General features: G+C 41.0%; 1 protein-coding gene across 1 annotated transcript in view; it reads left to right on the top strand.

The window, feature by feature from the left end:
• Positions 1 to 17,024, top strand: part of ZCCHC24 (zinc finger CCHC-type containing 24) — a 70,891-nt gene extending 53,867 nt beyond the window's left edge. The window contains exons 3-4 of the mRNA XM_075257764.1: positions 2,355 to 2,519; positions 8,330 to 17,024. Of these exons, the coding sequence (XP_075113865.1) occupies positions 2,355 to 2,519; positions 8,330 to 8,443 (279 nt within the window). The 3' untranslated portion in view covers positions 8,444 to 17,024. The remainder of the gene's footprint in view (positions 1 to 2,354; positions 2,520 to 8,329) is intronic.
• Positions 17,025 to 20,443: the final 3,419 nt, after the last annotated feature.

The raw sequence follows: 20,443 nt of genomic DNA, 5'->3' as shown, positions 1-20,443 counted from the left end.
ATATTTGGCACATGATGGACTGTTGTACCATAAATGAGCCACAAAAAAAAGTGAATTACTATTGTGTTAGTTTCCATTTATTAACTCCTTGTATGTCAAGGGCTTTGAAAGCAGGGTAATGGTGTAATACAGTACAGGTATAATAATGATGGTAATGGTGTGATAATAAACAGTGATGTCTCGACACTGCAAATACAATGTACAAAGTAACAAAACAGAGTACAGTTATGTTATAGCGTAGGGAGGATGTGGCCAATGATGTCATAGCACAAGGATAATAAACACTGAAGTCATAGGAAAGGGTTAATGCATGTAGTGATGTCACAAGGTAAAGAAAATGTCAGAGTAGGGATGACATCACAGAATAAGGACAATAATCACTATGATGTCAGAGATGACTTCTAAACTAATATCTGTTTTAGTTGGATGGGGATCATGGGAGCGGCAATTCACTCCTTGTTGTCAGTTTGACTGTAAGTCATAGTAAGGCAAGAACAAGGCAGCAATGTGTGACACTGCTGTATACTGGAGCAAAGATCTACATGTAGACACGTCCACACAAAAAATGCAGAAAAAAAGTGATCATTTCTTCCCGGCTGTTTTTGCAGTTAATTTCGGAAACATTTTCACCACCGGGGCATTTATGGCAAGATAAGCAAATAATCCATGATGATTAGAGATGAGCGATTAGTATTCGATCGATTATTCGATGCGCTTAACCCCTTGGTACTCGGCCGCTTACACGCATTCCTATGGCGGCGAGGTATTCGATCGAATACTACTCGCTCATCATTGATGATGACATCGAAAAATGTTACTTACTGTACAAGCGAAGATCAAACAATACACCCCATAAATCAGAGCCGCTATAACTCAAGCCGTATGGCTGCTGCTGTTCCCCGATATATGGAGGCGGTATTATCTAGGAGATAAAATTGTAACTTAAATCTGGAGGAGAGATATTCAGGCGGGGGGGAATCATCTACTTATGGTTTTGGGTTGGGTTCCTTCATCAAAGTCGGGTTCAAGGGACTTAAGTTAAACGTAGTATAGATTTGATTTTAAATCTGTAGAAGAAAAATACAGTTTTTACATATTTTTTTTTTTTCCTACTCTTTTTGTGACCTACGAAATAGAGGCCTACACTTCTTTCTTGTATTAATTGGGAGTTAGTGGTTAGCTAAAGGTCAATAGACCATAAGGGCTAGTTCACACGGGGTTCTGCGTGAACACATTTTGTCACAATTGCTGCGACAGGATGCCGGTGCAGTGTACTGGTATCTCGTTGCGGCTTTCCACTTCGGATTAGGCCCAAATGAATGGGCCTAGTCCCGAGGGTGGTGTTGCGAGGCGGAGGCACCTGAAGAAAGGGCAGCTCACATCTTTTTTCAGAGACTGGGAACAAACCGCTTGCGGAAAATGGAACTGACCGGCTCTCATTGATTTCAATGGGAGGCGGCAGGATTTTGACGTGGATTCAGCATCAAAATCCTGACCATTTTGCCCCGTGTGAACTAGCCCTTATAATATCCAGATTAGGAGTGACCAGCATACAGAGCATTACCTATGTATACAGTCTATAGTGGTACTAGCTTACCTTAGGCTTGCTATATGCCAAATTTGACATATTGAACCCGGTTCAATGAGTAGATTGAAGGGGCAAAGGCACTTATTGAAAAACCATGACTCCTGCCCTGCAGTACCTGATGCAATGATGTCCATCCTCGCGTAAAGGTCTGGTACTACTGCTAAACTGATCTATATAAAGAGTAGGGTTGAGCCGATCTTGAGATTTCAGGGTGGTCGTTTTTTTTTTTTTTTTTTAATTTTCCAGCCAATCATGAAATTTGCTTGATCGGGATCTGATCTTTCCCGATCACTTAACCCTATTCATGATATATACATGAATAGGATTGAGCCGATCTTGAGATGACCTTGATCCCGCCGGAAAAAATCGGGATCGGAATTCCGATCACGATCGTGAAATTTACTCAATCGCCGATCGTAATCCGATCTTTTCCCATCCCGATCGCTCAACCCTAATAAAGAGGCAAAATGGGGCTGAATTGCAATACCAGACAAAGCCACACATGTAGTGAAATTGCTGTATTGGGCACTGCAGTGAATTATTGTGCTGCTGATCAACCCCTAGAAATCCTAATGATCATCATCAATATAAAGTCCTCCCAAAAACCCTTTATCAAATGCACATAAGAGAATATTTTATCTGATACGGACTAAACCTTAAGCAGGAGACTTACAGTATTTTACTTCTAGTATTATACCTCTAGTATCTGATACACAGATCACATACTCATATTTCAGAAATGACTTGTTTTTATTTCCTTTGTCAGGCTCGTCCAAAAGGTGAAGGTCTGACCCCGTATCAAGGCAAGAAAAGATGTTTTGGAGAATATAAATGTCCGAAGTGCAAAAGAAAATGGATGAGTGGAAATTCCTGGGCTAATATGGGTCAAGAATGTATAAAGTGCCACATCAATGTCTACCCTCACAAACAGGTTGGTCATGGATCTTATGGGAATATCGTTCCTTCAAGTACAAGAATGAAGAATGTGTTTGATACTATTCATCTCAGTCATTTTAATACAGAGGATAAAGACCTGATAGATGGGTGTCTGATCCCCGGGTCCCATACCAATACCGAGAATGGGGGGTGTTGCCCCCTGAATGTAGGGGATGGGCATAATACCATGTCTGGTTACATCTGTGCTCCTTCAGGTGAATTCCTACCATAGATCCCCGGTTATTTGTCATCATCACTTTAGTATGTGAGCACTAGAAGACTTACCCAATGTGAGGGGAGAGATGACAGCTGGTTTCCGTATCCAGTCTTAAGCATGGAGATCCTCTGGATATGACTAATTTAAAGGAAAAATATTTGCGTGAATATTCAATCCCAGAATGGCAACTAATCCAAAGGTTGTTGTGTTCTGGAAAGAGAGGATATGACCAAGAAGGTGGAATTCCTTTTGTGTGGTCAGTTATAATGTAGTAGACCTTGTAGCAATCTATAACTCCTATTACTATATACCGGACGTGGCTTATGGGCCAAAGAGAAAAGAAAAACAAAGTGAAGAATACAAACTAGAAAGTTCTATAAATTTACATTATATTGACGGTATCCATTCCTTTCTGCTTCATACGACGATACCTTAATTTAATGCCATATTCCTTTGAGGGACACACAGGTGAGCAGATCCTTCATGTGGTTGTCCCAAGGATGTAAGTTATCTAATTGAAGAGGGTTGACAGCTGAGTTCCCCACTAGTCACAAGAACAGGGGTCTCTTCTCCCAATTTTAAAAGGAGGGGCATTCAAGAAACTTCATTCAAAGTTTTAGGGACTGTGCAGATATTTTTAGAGTTTGACTAGACCAGAGGTTCCCAAACTTTTTTTATTCTCGTAGGCCACTTTCAAAATTTTACTAGTTTCGGTGGACCCCCTGCTGCTATATTTCTACCATATTCCCAAAACTCGTCAAAAATGTGAAGATTAGATCCAACATAGACCCCCATCGAGTCTCCCGTGGATCCTTGGGGGTCCACCTAGACCACTTTGAGAATCACTGGACTAGATCAATAGCACGTATGCATGACTGCCAATCGTACAGGGAGAATCAAGGCTTTTATTTCCGATTTCAGTGAGGGTCTTGGCAGTTGGACTCCACAGCCCAGATACTTATCACCTCAGACAATAGGTGACAAGTTGCACTGTTGGGGATACAGTTATTACCTATCATGTACCCTTTGGATATCTAAAAGCTAATTGTATCAGGACTGTAGCAAATTATGCACCCTTGTGACCATCATGAGATAAGGACCAACTATTATCAACTAGTAGAAGGTCATGTAGGTTACTAGTATATCACTGCTACTCCATTCAAGTCTATGGGAACATCTGTGCCCTACACTTGTCAGTTCCTATCAGACACTAAATATTGTAGAAGAACACACACGACTGCTAAACCACTATGGACCATATACAGTGTGGGAGGAATTTATGGGGCATTAGTTCCTCTGCACAATGTAATGCCCCATTAGCACCTCCATGCAGGGTAACGCCATGTTAGTGCCCCTCACACAGAATGTCATGTTAGTGCTCCCCACATAGTGTAATGCCATGTTAGTGCCCATTCTCAGAATGGTGGTGGTCAGTGCTCCAATTCACTTCAATGGGAGCACCAGAGACTGCTGATATACAGTACTCCGCTATTTCCATTGAATTAAATGGGAGCACTGACCACTTTTAATAGCTAAGCCCAAATTACACTTTGAATGTGGAGCGCTAGAAAGGTCCTGCAGACTTTAATTTGTTGGACATCCCCTTTAAGAAAGTGGTCAGGGGGTTCTGTCACTGCTGGATCCAACTGACTTAGCAGATTTGGCCTCAAAATCGGCCTGAAAAAAAAACTTTGTGAACATACTTATAAAGCTTTACTCAAACGGTCGGTACGGACGACAACATCTGATTGGTTTGACAGAGTAGTCTCCATGTTGTACCTAGTCATGCCCTCCATGATGCAGTTGTGGTTTGCCAAGGTAACCTGCGACCTAACAACAACCCTAAAATTTTTTATAAATTCCATTATTGGTTTTCAACATAACAAAGTGACACATCTTCTATATTGCTAAAGTCTGCCTTGAAGATGATCCTAGAAGCTTTGGCTCCCTACTCGATAACTAAGGAGTACAAGTATCCTCCTAGACAGGGAGGCTCCTTAGTGTATATATAGACCGGTGAGAGCCATTACTGGTGAAGGATTCCTATAGGTTACTGGAACACAGCTGGGAGTTCTCAAAAGTACATATCTGGCACTCTGTATTTTTAGGTTTGATTAGAATATTTGCCAAGTTTATCCCAAGAACTTCTAATAGAATCTGAAAAATTACAGTGTAACTGACTCCTACGGACACATAACATATGCTGTGTACGTCTGCCGTGGTCAGGAAGACAATGAAATGTTACATTAAGACTGCGCTATCGATAGACATATACTGTATCTGGGACGTTGTATCTAGTACATCTTTATGTATTACTATGGAGTTATGTATTGTTGGTATTTGCTAGTTATTGGTTTATATTATTGGTAATATAGTTAGCTTTTGTGGATTCATGGTACTCACTAGATCTATGTGACTATAGATTTTTTCATCACAGTGAATACAATTTATGGGTTAAAGGAGTATTCCAAATCTAAAGCCTTTATCACTTACCTATTGTATGGGTGATATATGCTAGACTGGTCAGGATCCGTCTATTAGGTCCCCCAGTGATCATTGGGGAAGGGGCATCTGATACCCCATTTTCTGCTGTTACAAGACTGAGGCTAAGAGGAATTTTAGTGGAAGAGCAAAGAGCCTGCTTGACCATCACATCCATGGTTTTCATCTAGAGGGGACGGGGGCTTGGAGGATCCAGTTCTAGTGATCAGAGCCGCACAAATCTAGCATTCATCACATATCCAGGCAGTAAAGGACTTTGGCATACCCTTTAGCTCATGTAGACATAAGGAGGTGCTCATTGGGAGTTTGTTGGCCGGAGCTTATTCTCCTTGCCTTAATTTCTTTCAGAGGTAAAAAATATATATTCCCAAAGATAAAGAGAAACAAACTGGCCTCCATCAATAACCATGATAAACATGAAGTGCAGATCTGCGGTTTGGAGCCTGTAGATGGGCCGATTCCAGCCAGCTGCATGACTCCTGCATTAACACTGTGATTCCCACTAAATAATGCCAAATGTTGTTATAAGGAGAGGACTTTGTAGGTCTAGCTACCTTACATGATCTCAGATGGTTTTCGAACTGAGGTTTCTGTAGTCTACTAAATGTTACTGGACGCCATACGTCAATACCATAACTTGTACAGATTGCAACAGTGTATAAAAGATTTAGCAACTTTGCAATCTGTTATTGTTCTGTATTCCTCAGAACATAACATTTTAGAGGATCCACCATATGCAGTGAAACTGTAAGTAAACAATAGAGTACTACACCATGTATTTTTTTTTTTTTTTATTTGATACTTTTATTCTCTAGATTTATACAAACTGATGAAAAACTTTGGTTCATTGCAACAATGTATTTTTTGATCAGCAAAACTAAAGTGACCCTAGACAAGCCTGAAGTTGCTATCCTGAATATATCATTAAGGCCGTGATATCTGACTCTCCCCTTGCAGGAAGCTGCCATGTTTCTTCAGTTATTTTCCAGCTACACCCAACAACCTCACATCTGGTTTGCTAAGCTTCCAGAAACATTATTGGTATGTCATGGCATTCTTCAAGGGCCAAAAACATGAAGTCACTCCAGGAGCGCTGAAGAGATCTGGGGATACTTTATAGGATTTGGTTTATAATACAGCTGATTTAATGAAGGTTCTGGTTGGTACTTTATGTATAGAAAGGTTAAAGCAAAGGACCACTAGGACAGAAATTCCTGCAAGGGCATATGCCATAGTCCACACGCTCCTTAGGAATTCACTGTAGTTTGAAGTCTATTGCTAAGGAGAGAAGATCATCTGTGCCTTTCATAGGGTCTTGGAAAGCCAAGGTGGTAGATGATGGTATAATAGACGCTCAGAGCGACCATGTGAGGGTCAGACACATTTTAGACAATGCCATTGATTTGTTACTTGAAATCTCCATTTTATCTGTTGGGATGGACAAAGTGCAACCAGAACTACCTTACCACCAGCCAGTAGCTGTCTACGATTTATAAGAGTCCGTATAAGATTGAGATATTGGATTTTATTGCTTACTTTTAAAGGTAGGTTATTAGACAGATGTATGTGGGTGCGCTAAAATGAGCTTTTCCGGTGCAAAGGTTCTACTACTACTGTTCTTACACAGGGACCCTCTGGTGTCTGTTTCATCCTTTGGCAGGAGGACATTTTGTTTATTACCCTTTCACTGACCTTCTTAAAAATTATAGCATGCAGTTCTACATTTGGAAAACTCTACACTGGAGTTCAGAATCTAAGATGGCAGACATTTCCTGTTCTGGTTCCCAACAGATTGCAACAATAACCCTCACCACCACCACCACCCCTCCCGCACCCAGCGCTGAGTCCACGGGGAAGAGTAGAGACTTCCAGACCTCGTGGGGCACATAAAATGACACAGACAATCAGACTAAATTTGTTGTGAGTGATTGGTGATTGCCAAACCCATAGAGGGCCTGAGGATGGTAGTGGTCTCTTTCAATATTGGTTTTGGTGAGATATGGGCCCAACTGGTCTTATTTTATTGCGCGCAATCAGTCTTATCCCGCTCTGAAGAAATGGTCACGAGTCATTCCTGCTGGGCAAGACATGAATATAATGACAATACTGTGCACGCCTTCAGTAACATTCTCAGACTTGTAGCAATGAGTAGCAGCTTATATAGTTTGTCTGTATTTAGCTGTATAATAGAGGGTGTATCACAGGGGGTACAGAGGTGACCTTGATTTGTTATTAAATGGATGGAAGAGTGCACTGATGTTTATGGGGCAAGGATCTTGTTAAAACTAGTGGGGTGGGGTGGGGGGCTATTGTAAATCTATGGCCTACTACACCTGGCACGTTTAGGTATCACAAGCCAAACCTCCAAACCCATTATGAGGCACCTTTTGTGGCCCGGCTATGGTGTCCTGCTCCCTTGTGAACCCCACACAGTATAATGACCCCACAGTATAATAGTGCACTCAATGTGGCTCCTATATTTCTTCTTCACCATTGTACTCCACTCCATCTGCATCCTATGGACACAGATGGGGTTGAAGTCGGGACATTTCTCCAGTCATCCAGCACCCGAAATCAGGAATTGCTAAACTGAATCGGGGGCAGTTATGAGGTATGAATGAGAGAAAAGTGGGGAACACAAAACCAAAACCTCAAGTGACTTGTAAGACTCTGAATTTGATTATCTTTTTAAATAAATGTTTGCAGCGATCAATCCTGAACCAGGCTTGTGGACCTGACCCAGCCCTACAGCATGTCATTGCTGGCGCATAACATGTGGAACTGGTTCCAAGATCTGGCTAGGCTTTGTTCAAGCTTGGATTAAGGCCAAGCACAAAGATACATTTTCCAAGATGTATTTTCAATCCAGATTATGATTTATAGTATGGGATTTAAGTTTTGTACAATTCAGCCTCTTTATTCGAGGAGGTGAGTGCTGTGCGCAAGGCTCTAGAAAACCCAGCTGTCATCTGCTTAGGACTAAGATGAAGTTCACCAGCAGCTGTTGGGTGACTACAGTATCTAAACTTGGTGTAAGGTTGCAGAGGCATTTAATAATCCTTTGTTCCTTTCTCTCCCGTTAACAGCGACCTTTAGAGAAACCCGATGGTCTGGATGTATCGGATCAGAGCAAGGAGCACCCCCAACATCTGTGCGAGAAGTGCAAGGTTCTTGGCTATTACTGCCGTCGTGTCCAGTAAACAGCACGTGGATCCTTGGCTGGAGAGCTAAGGCGTGACAAGGGAATGATGATGACGATGACGACACAGTGACTAGCGTATACACTAATAATATGCCTTACGAGTATTAGAATGTAACATTCTTCCTGTGTATGTGTACTATTTGTATTTATGAAGTATTAGGGCTGTTTAGCTGTTAACACAGTTGCCATTTGCCTCCAGATTTTCCCCATTTTTCTGGGGTTTAAAAACCTGGGAACTGGATATTTAATGATGCAGTTATTTAGAATTATTCTCTGTAAGTGATACATCTAGAGGTCTGCCAATGGCTTCAAGTCTTCCATGCCATATAGAGATTAGAAATCAAAATGCATAGTTTTTCCATAGGTCTTAATTTCTTAACTAAAAGTGTACAAGTGGTCTTAGGTTTAATCCTCCCTTGCCATTTTTGGTGCGATCTAAACACAGCATTGAATACAAACCAGACGATGCTAGGTTCTCACCTGCGCCTTGGTTTCCATTCTTCGGGCCCCCAAGTGGACACCTAACCTGCTTACCCATGGAAACCCCCAGACCCCATAGACTATAAAGGGTCTCCCTGGAAAATGCAGAGAGGAAAGTACTGCTTGAAGGAACAGAATAGAACAGATGCCCGAACAGAATACAGGTGCAGGTGTGCACCTAGCCTGAGACCAGACATCAGTCCTTTCTTTTTCATGTATTTTTTTTTTTTTTTTGGCCAAAAACACCTAATCAAAAATGGCATATGTGAATTTAGCCTAAGACACTATGCAAACAACCAATTTTTTTGTCTATATATTATCCAGTAATCTGGAATAATAAATAGCATACAGGCTGTATTGTTTATGGATCTGTGTGTCGGCCATAGGACTGAGCCATAAAATCTGGAGCAGATCCTAGTCCTGTCTTTTTTTTTTTTTTGTAGTGTGGATTCATCTGTTGATAGGGTTCCTTGGAAATCACTGACTACATGCAAGACATACCATATGACTTTGGCAAGGTGAAGTCAAGCCATGCACATATCAATGATTGCCCAATGAGACCTTCCAGCCACATGGAATTGCAAAAAATAATCAAGACGTTAAGCTTGCGTTATTCATCACCTGCCATTGCCATGCATCCCCTACCCAGTGATATCATCTTGGCATGAACATGTGACAAGTCAGCCATTAGCTGTAGTCATGATCTGTCCATGAGCACTGACGTCTCCGCTGCAGCCAGTGATCGGCCCCATTGGTCACATTTGCATGTCTGGACTCCATCCATGGAAGCTGCGAGAAGTAGCAAGGCGAACTTTATTTCCTTTATTACTTTGTAGCTTTCTAAATGGAAAACATTTTGTTGGCTCGACAACCCCTTTAAATGGTGAATAAATTAAATTATGTCCAAATTGGATTCAACAGATCCACTAATTTGGTAGTGCCCTCATAGGAGTCATGCCATAAATCTTCTCAACGCGTTTCATCTCTGGGACAAGTTACTCCTAAAAGTTGTAGGTTTCTGTTCTCATTTTCTTTCTAAGTTTTGAAATTTTTAAAATGTTTTTAGAGAATTTTTTATTCTTTTTGTACTAACTGCAAATTAAAAAAAAAAAAAAAAAAAATCTGGACGCAGATGGCAACCTAAAGTTACCAATAATAAAATACCTGCTCCTGTTTGGGGGGCAGGCAACTTTTGTTTACATGTACTTTAGCCTTTTTGCTACTGGAAAAAATTCAAGGAGATGTCCAAAGGAGCAAAAGGGGGGTAAAATAAAAAAAATACTGGCCTAGACACAGATAAGATGAACACACAACAAACCATAATAGTGTCAGACAGAAGCAGTGTTACTCGTTGTGTCTTCGACTTCTGTAGGCCAAAAGCACACGTAAAATGATAACTGTGAATATGGGGATGTCCATGGAAGAAAATTGTCTCCTATCCCCAAGCTAGTGATTTGCAAGAAGAAATATTTATAATTGTCCTTTTTAAGCCACTTTGTAGATTTAGTTGTATGTGTCTGTTTGTATATTATTTTTTTTATTGTGGTGTACTGGATTCCTCTTCTTTACCAAACCTGGGCCCACGTCGGGGATAGCTTGCTCATTACAATCCCTGATTTAATACCGTTCCAGGTAGTCACTAGATCATTGCACATTGATACTTTTCTCTATTCCTGTACATTGGTGGTCTCTGGCCCTCTGATCAAAAGCAGCCATAACCCGTATCTCGATAGCAGATAGCACGTTTCTAAGTAGGAAAGTATTTTATAAGCTGTGGAAAATTGCCAAACCCTGTAAGAGACAGCGCTGCACAATATTGTCTTCAGGAAGGGCTTGATAGGTGAAACCTCAAGTATCTTCACTTTCTATTCGATGGATATTTTGCTGCACTGAATGTCTTCTGACCTACTGTGGCTATAACGGGAGGCCGTAGGATTGTCCATCCACTACACAGAAAAGAATCACCTTGGTAAATTATTTGGGTTTTTTTAGGATGTAACTTCTGGCTATGGACAGTACATGTTAAATTCGGAGATAAAAAGTCAACATTTCAAATTCAGACTTTTTTGTCTCAGAATTGTATTTTTTTTTTTTTTCTTTTTTAAAGGGGTTGTCCAACAAAGTGAAGACTGTGGGACTTTTCTCGGGCACCAGGCTGAACGTGGGCAGGACTCGTGGTGGTCGCCGCTCCCATTCATTTCATGCTGTGGATCGTCCGTCTCCAGTGCTCCCATCAGTCTCACCATTAGGGCTAGTTCACATGGGGATAAGAACCACGCATTTTGGTCTTGATTCTGATGCAGGAAGCCACATAAGAATTGGACCAAAATGTGACTCTTGCGGCTTCCCCCTCCGGAATAGGCTCAAATGAATGGGTCTAGTTTGGAGGGTGCTGCCACGAGGTGGATGCCGGGGCTGAATCCGCTGCAGAATCCGTCTGAAGAAAGGACAGCTCGCAGAAAAGAGTAAGCTAGAGGTCTACATAGACCTCTATTGTGAGGGGGCGGATTATGACGTGGATTCAGTGCCCCCTCTTGCACCCTGTGAACAAGTTCTTAGTCTGGTTCGTCTTTCACTTCATGTTACAACCCCTTTAATCTCTACAATTGCAATATTTAGTATTTTTACCATGGCCCTATGGGCTCTATGTTGGACAACTCCCACTAACACAGACCTATAGGACCAGGAATATTTTGTGCACAGATTACAGAAATGTTTTCTTCAATCACATTAGTAGACGGAAACATTCACTACAAGGAGCAGCAGGTCACCACTTTCTGTAGCTTTTCTTAGCAGCGATATGATACGGTACAATGTATTGGGCGGTTTACTTTACTTGATACTTATTCATGGCTTACAGATTTCTGTTGAATGGCTCTGAGGCTGGTGCTTTACAGACTAACTAGTGACGTTAAACCCAGGTGGTGGAGATATGCAAGTGCAGGTAGTGATGATGGCCAAATGCCTAGATTCTGGTTTGGCAGCAGAATGTTTTTGTATGACAGGGGCATAGTCTTAGTGGCAAGTATTGGATTGGAAAGCCTTGTTATAGCAGATCAAATTAGTCCAATCGCAAACACTCCTAGTATATCATGTAGGTTAGGACTAATACATCGGTTATACAAACAGTATAGGTTTGTGTTGGTGGCTTTAGTGCTTCATTCTCTAGACCATGTTTTGATCTTCAGTAGTCTACCCCCTTACGTGTTTGGTGTTTCAGGTTCGTCCAGCCTTTGGTATCTATCATAAAATAATGCCATCATTGATCGATGATGAATTTATTAGCAATATGATCAATGATTGACCAACCTCTATTAATGACAATGGAAAGAGGAAAGTAAGCCAATGCCAATCACCTCTGGCGGCAACTTATTCAACCGAAGAACAAAAGGGTCAGGTATTAAAATTCAGCATTCAACAATCTCACTCCCGGTCACCGTAGGTTGAAGAGGTGCCCATACACATACCATAGTTGTCCAACACTGTCAAGACACTGGCAAGCTTGGATGACTCTGCTGTAATGTGTATGGGGAGCGTTAAGATAAAAGGAGTATAAAAAAAAAAATGAAGTATATCTTCTTCCTACCATCTCCTCTCTCATTCTAGTACCAGAGGCTGAATAACTGAACAAGTCAACCTAATTTTCTGATTCTTGGTATTAATAGAGAAGACATGGACTAGAGAACCGTAGCACTTCTGAAACAGGTCAGGTGGAGAGATTTGGTAACTCTGTATGGACAAGTCATGGGCTGTGAGGCTGTATTAATATGTGATGATATGTGAATGTTTATTACATACCTCATTCCAGCTGATCTGTTGAGCTTTGTCAGGGAATCGGAAGGATAGAGCATGTTACACTAGAATATGAGCACCAGATCAATGCTGTAGGTCTAGAAGACGAACAAGCATGCTGCACACCTGTATAGTAACAACTCTTTGGATTTACAACTGATCTGGCTACTCTTTAAGGAGGATACTGGCAAGTACTGTACCTGTGGTTGAGGTTTGCAAAAATAAGTTTGTTTCTTAAGAGATCTGACTAGCCGGAGCAATGGCCCTGTACAGTTTAGCTCAGCTTTGAAGTTACAGTGTTTGGTTGACGCATGCTTGACTAGATGCGTACTATAGTGCTAGCCTAGAGTTTGGCACAAAAAAGGTTACATAAAATGGAAGTGGTTAATAATGAGGACTTTTAGAGGATCCATCTTTGGTGGTCTATAGAGAACTAAACCGTCAACTCACTCCTTAGATGGCACGGTGCCATACGTTGTCCTGGAGAGACAATCAGACTGGGAATTGTCCCATGTACAGTCTCATGACAGAAGACTGACTTTGTGATCTTTCCCTCTATCTAAAGATTATGGAAGACAAACTGGGTTGCAACGTTCATAGGTGTTGGTAAAGGATCTCATATAACCAGCTTAGTTGTGCCAAAAACTTTGGATCATTTTGTCAAATTATTGCCTACATTTTATCAAAATGGTGGTCTCTGATTAGACAAGCCCTTTATGTTCAGCTGAATAAGACATCTACTGGCATGTTATGTTAACTCTAGACGGTGCAGAGGTAGCACTAGAACCGGAGTCCTGGACCTTCTGCCCAGTATGGTGACCAGTGCTTTTAAAGACTTGGTAGTTGAGTTGCCGATTTTACAGATTTTACATTGATGTCCTGGAAGCAAAGGCAGACCATTCACTCTAGATAGTTTGGCTGACAACATCTTCTCTCAACCCACCTCTCACAAGCCCATGCAATGGGCAGAGATGCATAAGCCGCTGCTACATACCTCTGGTGGCACCCAATCTTTAGAACAATTGGTTTGGGCATGCAAATTGTCCTTCCACCATTTGCCATCAGCCAACTTCTGATGGTTACGTCCCCGACTGTAACTCATTAGTCAATGGCCATGGTCAGAGGACAGATAACACTAAAGAAATATAGTATGTAATAGATGGTTTATTAAGCTGACCATAAAGGGGGATATCGACTACTGTAGATCATCAACACAAAGTCTAAGAATAGGCAGATTGTCTCATTGAGACATCCCAACATGTCTTTACATTCACCAGACTCAGAGATGACGTACCTCAGCGCCATATTGTTTCAGTATATGTAACTAAAGGCAAAAGCCACTGTGACCTATGACTAGTCTATTTGGGAAAACTCCACTCCCCCGAGTGGTACTCTCCTTAAGTTCAGGGATGGATTACCAAATGGGTGAAGACAGTATACAATGTATATATATATATGATATGAGGATTATTTCACGTACGCATTTTTATTTCCCATTGTAGTGTGTGTTACCTATATTTTTACTAGGGTATCTATGAGAGCTGCTGGAGGGCACCAACCAAATCATGGTTCGCTGCATGGTTTCGTCCAAGCCATTGATCCTTCCTCTTGTATTTAGACTTTAAGTATTTGGAAAAGACACATCCCGTTATTTTTAGATTTGTTTGTTTGTGTGTATCTTGTATAATATTACAAAAGGGACAATCGTATATTTCTGTTTAACCAGATTTTCAACCATTTTGCTTGCAGATACCTATTTATACCCAGTATTACTTGACATAGCATATCTGTTATCTTTTTTTTATTCTTATTTTAATACTATGTGTGTATTTTGGAGAAGAAGAAAAAAAAAACAACTTTGTAGATGTTAAATTTTATTTGGAACTAGTTACAATTAATGATCTGATAAAGGAACAGTTTGCTACAATGTTTTATTCTGTATATACTTTGGGGCCTATCGGTTTACTAGAACATTTTCATGTTTTTTTTTTTCTTGTTGAAACTTTTTAAAGGGCCTTTTTATTTCTCTATTTGGACACTAATGAAGAAGTTTTTTTTCGTACCTATTTTACGAGTTAAGGATTTATCCTATAGGAAATATTTATGGAAGATTTTGTTGTGTTTTTTTGTCATTTTCATGTCTGTATAAAGTATGTAACCAAACGTCATCGAGATGAACATATTATCTGCAGAAAAGTATTATATTAAAGTTGGTACATAATTTCTAAAGAAAGACCTTTTACCTTTATGTAAACGCTATGTTATTGTTGTTGTGTTAATGCCGATTATCCTTAATTCTAATGACTGAACATATTATCACAGCTGGCCGAGCGCTTGCTGCCGTCGCTGCCTTTATGCATTGTATTGTATTGTATTGTATTGAATCTATGGAAGCTTTGGAAGATTTAGGTTTTTAGTACTGAAGATGAAATAGCTCTTAAAAGGGAATTTTTTTTTTTTTTTGCAATGTTAATGTTACTCTCTAAATATCATGTTCCTTTACATAGGCCATAGGGAAACACTAGGAATATTTAACAATCGCTGATTTTTCCTGACATTCCATAGTTAGTCCAGTTGGACGGGTTATGGATTCAGAGGATTTTTGGATTAAAGAATAAACTTATCATAGTTACACACCTAAAACTTTATAACATGGAGCATTAATATCAGCGTCACCCATATATGTTTATTAGAAGGGCGTTCACATAGTCACACCTACCTGCCACAGCTTTTTATATGATTTTATTATCTTATTATTTCATCTCACTTGTGCATTAACGTTGCTGTGACAGTAGATCAAGAGGCTCTATATAGGTCATTCACTGGGGTCAATTAGATCTGGACTAGGGTCGAGCGATCGGAATCAGAAAAGATCAGATTCCGATCGGCAATCGAGTAAATTTAAAATAGATCAGGAACGGATTCCGATCCCAATCACTCAACTTACCTGCACAGATCCGCTGCCGCTGTCACTCTCCGTTCTTCTCAGTCCGGTTCTCTCTCATTTACAGGCCTTCAGAGCGCTGTGCGTGCCCCCGCCTCCCAGGTTAGTGTTACAGACCTAGGAAGAAGGTGGGGCTTGTGGCTTAGAGTGTGGGCGGGTACTGGGAGGGGAGACGTGAGTTATGCACTCACGTCTCCCCGCCCTGTACCAGCCCACACTCTCCTAAGCCACAACAAGCCCTGCCTTCTCCCAGCATCTCTAACACTAGCCTAGGAAGGCCGGGGCCCGCACAGTGCTCTGTGAATGAGAGAGAAGAGAAGCGAGAACAACACGGAGCGGCAGCGATCTGTGCAGGTAAGTGGACACCGAGGGGACTAAGTAGCCAGAGGATTTTTTTCTAATCATTACACAGCGTGGAGTCCAAAAATTAAAGCATTTGATTATTAAAAAAATCCCATTGACTTGCATTGGGATCGGGTTCAGATGGAAAATGATCGGAAATCGGATTTTAAAAACGATCCTGAAATCTGAAGATCGTCTCAACCCTAATCTGGACCCTTAATTTTCATGAGCCCCATAGTAGCTGCATGGCCCTCCATGGGTGCACAGGAGGTCACTGGGACCTGGGACAAATTTGTAACGTGACGATAGTTTAGCTAAAATTAGGCAAAAATTGGTTAACCATGGAGACAAACTGTATTGTGATGTGAAGCATGACAATTTGCAATATTGCAAAGTTTATTTAGTATGCATTGGGGCAAAAAAAATGCTAGTTATACACATTTGTCTACCATTATTATTCACATATTCTATACCGTCGTGGCCAATAAATAATACCACAGAAAATAAAAGTGATATAAATACTTCCATATATTTCACAGTAACCGTCTCCAGCTCCGATCCTCCAAGCTCCATGTTACATAGTTTTTACCATTTCTTCATCCTATTCCTAAAGTGCCAAGTTTTAACTGTAAACACTAATAAAAGTAACCGAGACAGTCTTGTCCGGGTTTATAAGAGACACTTAATATAGAACTGCCGCGATTTTCAGCAATAATACAAGCACTAATGAAAAAGTATATTTTAGTATGTATAACCGAGAATGTAGACAGTAGGACATTTCTTATATATTGTGACTTTGTGATTGTACTGTTTTATAATGTATAGATTGAATAAACTGTTACTGGGTAACCATATGTAGCGCTAAAAAGGATGGGTGGAGCTCAAGATCCAGTCGCCACAAAGTGATGAGATCTGGAATTGGCTCTGTTCCCATATTGGCATTCCGACTTGTGCCTTAAATGCTTTGCCTTCTTTGTAGTGCTCTAGTATTTTAACTAATAATTACATTTTTCAAAATAAACCGTGTCTTGTGTGTTTATTTCGGACATGGCCGACATATTACAGATTGGTTCATAGGGATCACGTGGTGGGTGCCAAAATCTTATGTTTTTGGCCCAATAACTTGGCTTCTTACCCCTCGTTCACATCTGTGTTTGGTAATCCATTCAGGGAGTCTGCATGGGGACCCCTGAACAGACTTCTGAATGCATTGGTAAGCGGTGTGCAGTGAAAGCACATGGACCCCATAGACTATAAAAGGGTCCGTGTACTTGCCGCGAGATCTCTGCACGAAACATGCAGACAGGAAAGTAGATTGTGAAGTACTTTCTTGTCCGCATGTTCCCTGCAGAGATATTGTGGAAAGCACATGGACCCCATTATAGTCTTATGGGGTATGTGTGCTTTCACTGGCACACCGCTTGCCCAATGCGTTAGGGGGAGTCCACATGCAGACTCCCCCAAATGGATTTCCAACACAGATGTGAACGAGACCTTACTGTTTTATCCAGCACTTGCCCCTGATGTGTCCTATCCTGAAAAGCTAGGTTAGGCCTAGTTCACATCTGTGTTGGTAATCCGTTCAGGGGAGTCCACATGTGGACCCCCGTGAATGGAATACCAAACGTTCTGGCAAGCAGTGTGCCAGTGAAAGTACACGGATCCCATAGACTATAATGGGGTCCATGTGCTTGCCGCGACATCGCCGCGACAGTTTTCTGCAGAGATCTTGCCCCACAGTGGCACAATAGACTGTGGGGCATAATAGAGGTTGCAGGGGGACCGCTGTGGGGCATAATAGAGGTTAAAAGGGCCACAGTAGGGGCCACATGGTGGCTCAGTGGTTAGCATTGCAGCGCTGGAGTCCTGGTGTTCAAATCCCGCCAAGGACAAAAAACCATCTGCAAGGAGTTTGTATGTTCTCCCCGTGTTTGCATGGATCCCGGAGAGGTGAGTAACAGTGTTTATTATGTTCTCTCATCTGCCCTGGGGCTTCGATTATTATACTCGGGGGGGGGGGGGGGGGGTCTGAAAAGACCCCAGAGTATAATGGAGCTTGAAGGTTCCACTGTGGCCCTTTTTTTTTTTTTTTTTTAAATGTAGATTGTGAGCCCCACCTAGAGCTCACAATCTTATTCCAAAAAAGACATACTGATAGGGAAAAATGTAGATTGTGAGCTCTAGGTGGGGCTCACAATCTACATTAAAAAAAAAAAAAAAAAAAAAAAAAAAAAAAAGGGGCCACAGTGGAACCTTCAAGCTCCATTATACTCTGGGGTCTTTTCAGACCCCCTGAGTATAATAATCGAAGCCCCAGGGCAGATGAGAGAACATAATAAACACTGTTACTCACCTCTCCGGGATCCAATGTTAAAGAGGACCTTTCATGGGTTTGGGCAAAGACAGTTCTATATACCGCTGGAAAGCCGACAGTGCGCTCCCGCCCTGGATCCGCCCCTGCCCTGTGGTGTCTATAATGTTGGACAATATATTTAGCACCATTTCCAAAATCAAATCTAGCTTACAAATGTCTAAATAGAATATTACTATACTTCACAGGAAAATTCCGTGACTTCTAGTTACATCCTTTTATTTTCTTGATTTGCAGTGAAACGTCATTTCCTAAAGTGTTCCCCCTTATACATTACAATAGAGGCTTTCTCCTGCTGATATACACCATGTAGAGGGCTATGTGTAGTTTATATGTATGTTAGATGTTAGCAGTGATGAGCTCTCAGGAAACGGATTGGAGTGGACTTCCTGCAGCGATACATGAAAAATAAATAGACGTGAAGCTATATTCATGTCATCCATTCAATCCTTACCGGTAACAATGAGTTTAATATAAACATAAAATACTAATAACAGTGATCAACATGTATTCTTCTGCTTTGACAACTTGTGATCCAAAGAAGTGGCAGAATATTTTTGCTTATTTTAGTCACAGCCCCCAATTCTGTAAAAGCAAATTACACCGGATGTCAGCTTACTGAAGCGTCAGATTACATCTGCCCATAGAAGTCTATGGAGAGGTGATGGTTTAGATGAGAGGAAGAAGAGCGCAGGTTTACAAAAACATAAATGGGCACAAAAATAGTGTTACTTTTATCCTAAGGTTACAATCAAATAACCAAGGTGCAAAACAGCCGTAAAAACAATCCATTTCTCAAGCCATCTTGCATTTTCTCGGATTCCTGATACATTTCAGTGGACATGACCTATATTTTGACAGATCATCAAAATAATGGACATATGTAAAGCCTCCATACACTGATATTGAAATACAGAATACAATCAATACTGGCCAGAAGTAACATACTCCTCATCGACACATAAGCAGTTTATCCTTCTATAATCTACAGAGCTGACAACAGATTTTACATAGGATTCTGTGAAACAAACATTAGAAATTAAAAAAAATAAAAATCTTGTGTGGGAACAAAACTCTGAAATGTAAAATAATCTTTTTAAGACGCCAGTTCAAATAAAAACTGCACTATTATGACTACCGATCCAGAGAATCTGGAATTACTAAAAAAAATACATATATAAAACCTAAAACTATTGGCAGTCCGCTGATACGATAAATAGACAAGTTTACCCTGGAACGATAGAACTTGGAAAAAAAAAGGTTAAACTAAATATTAGCGTCCAGACATCTAACCACAGAATGAAGCTTGAACAGTCATATCTCAGATTTGACAGATATTGGGAGGACTAGCCAACCAGATCCAATGTGTCAGCTTAAAAAATGTTAGCAAATCAATTTATACCCTATCACCGGCCAAAAGTGGAAAGCAAAACCGTGTCATGAGAGACTAGATCCCAGGAGCTTCTCAAAGTATCAATTCATCTTCTTAGAGGTCCTAGGTCAAGGGTGCCATATACATCCAAAAGCATACAACCCATCCAAATATTGTTGTGAGACAATGTTAATCTGTGGCTAGAAGAAGACAAATGAGTTAAACTGTTTCCGGAACAGCCGATGACCTCTGGAACTCCTATAGGGAAAAGCAGGGACTTTTTGTTACCTTTCCTGCTTCCCCGAGAACAGTGCCATGATGTGGTCCTACTTCCTCCTATGGTCACAGGACTGCTAGAGTCTGGGAACTGCATGGGTCCTAGAGCAGGGGTTCTCAATGTACAGTACACGTTGTGCATCCAACTATTCCCACATGGTGAGAGTCCCTTGTTTCTAAGGGTAGTTTGTGGGGTTAGTCACCCACTAAATACACTTATAGTCTGGGGTCTCTTCTTCAATGAGCGCAAGCTCTCGGGAGGTGATCAAACAATGTTACTCACCTCTCCTGGGCTCCCACATGGCTCTCTGTACTCCTCTGGCAAGTAACATTACTTGTTATAGACCAGGGTCAGGGCATAATCATACACATTAGGGAGAGTGTGTGCCTACATAGGTGTACGGAGACTTACAAGTCATTC

The sequence above is a fragment of the Leptodactylus fuscus genome, chromosome 10, assembly GCF_031893055.1.
Source record: "Leptodactylus fuscus isolate aLepFus1 chromosome 10, aLepFus1.hap2, whole genome shotgun sequence".
Taxonomy (NCBI): Eukaryota; Metazoa; Chordata; class Amphibia; order Anura; family Leptodactylidae; genus Leptodactylus; species Leptodactylus fuscus.
This window is presented reverse-complemented; position numbering and strand designations above follow the sequence as displayed.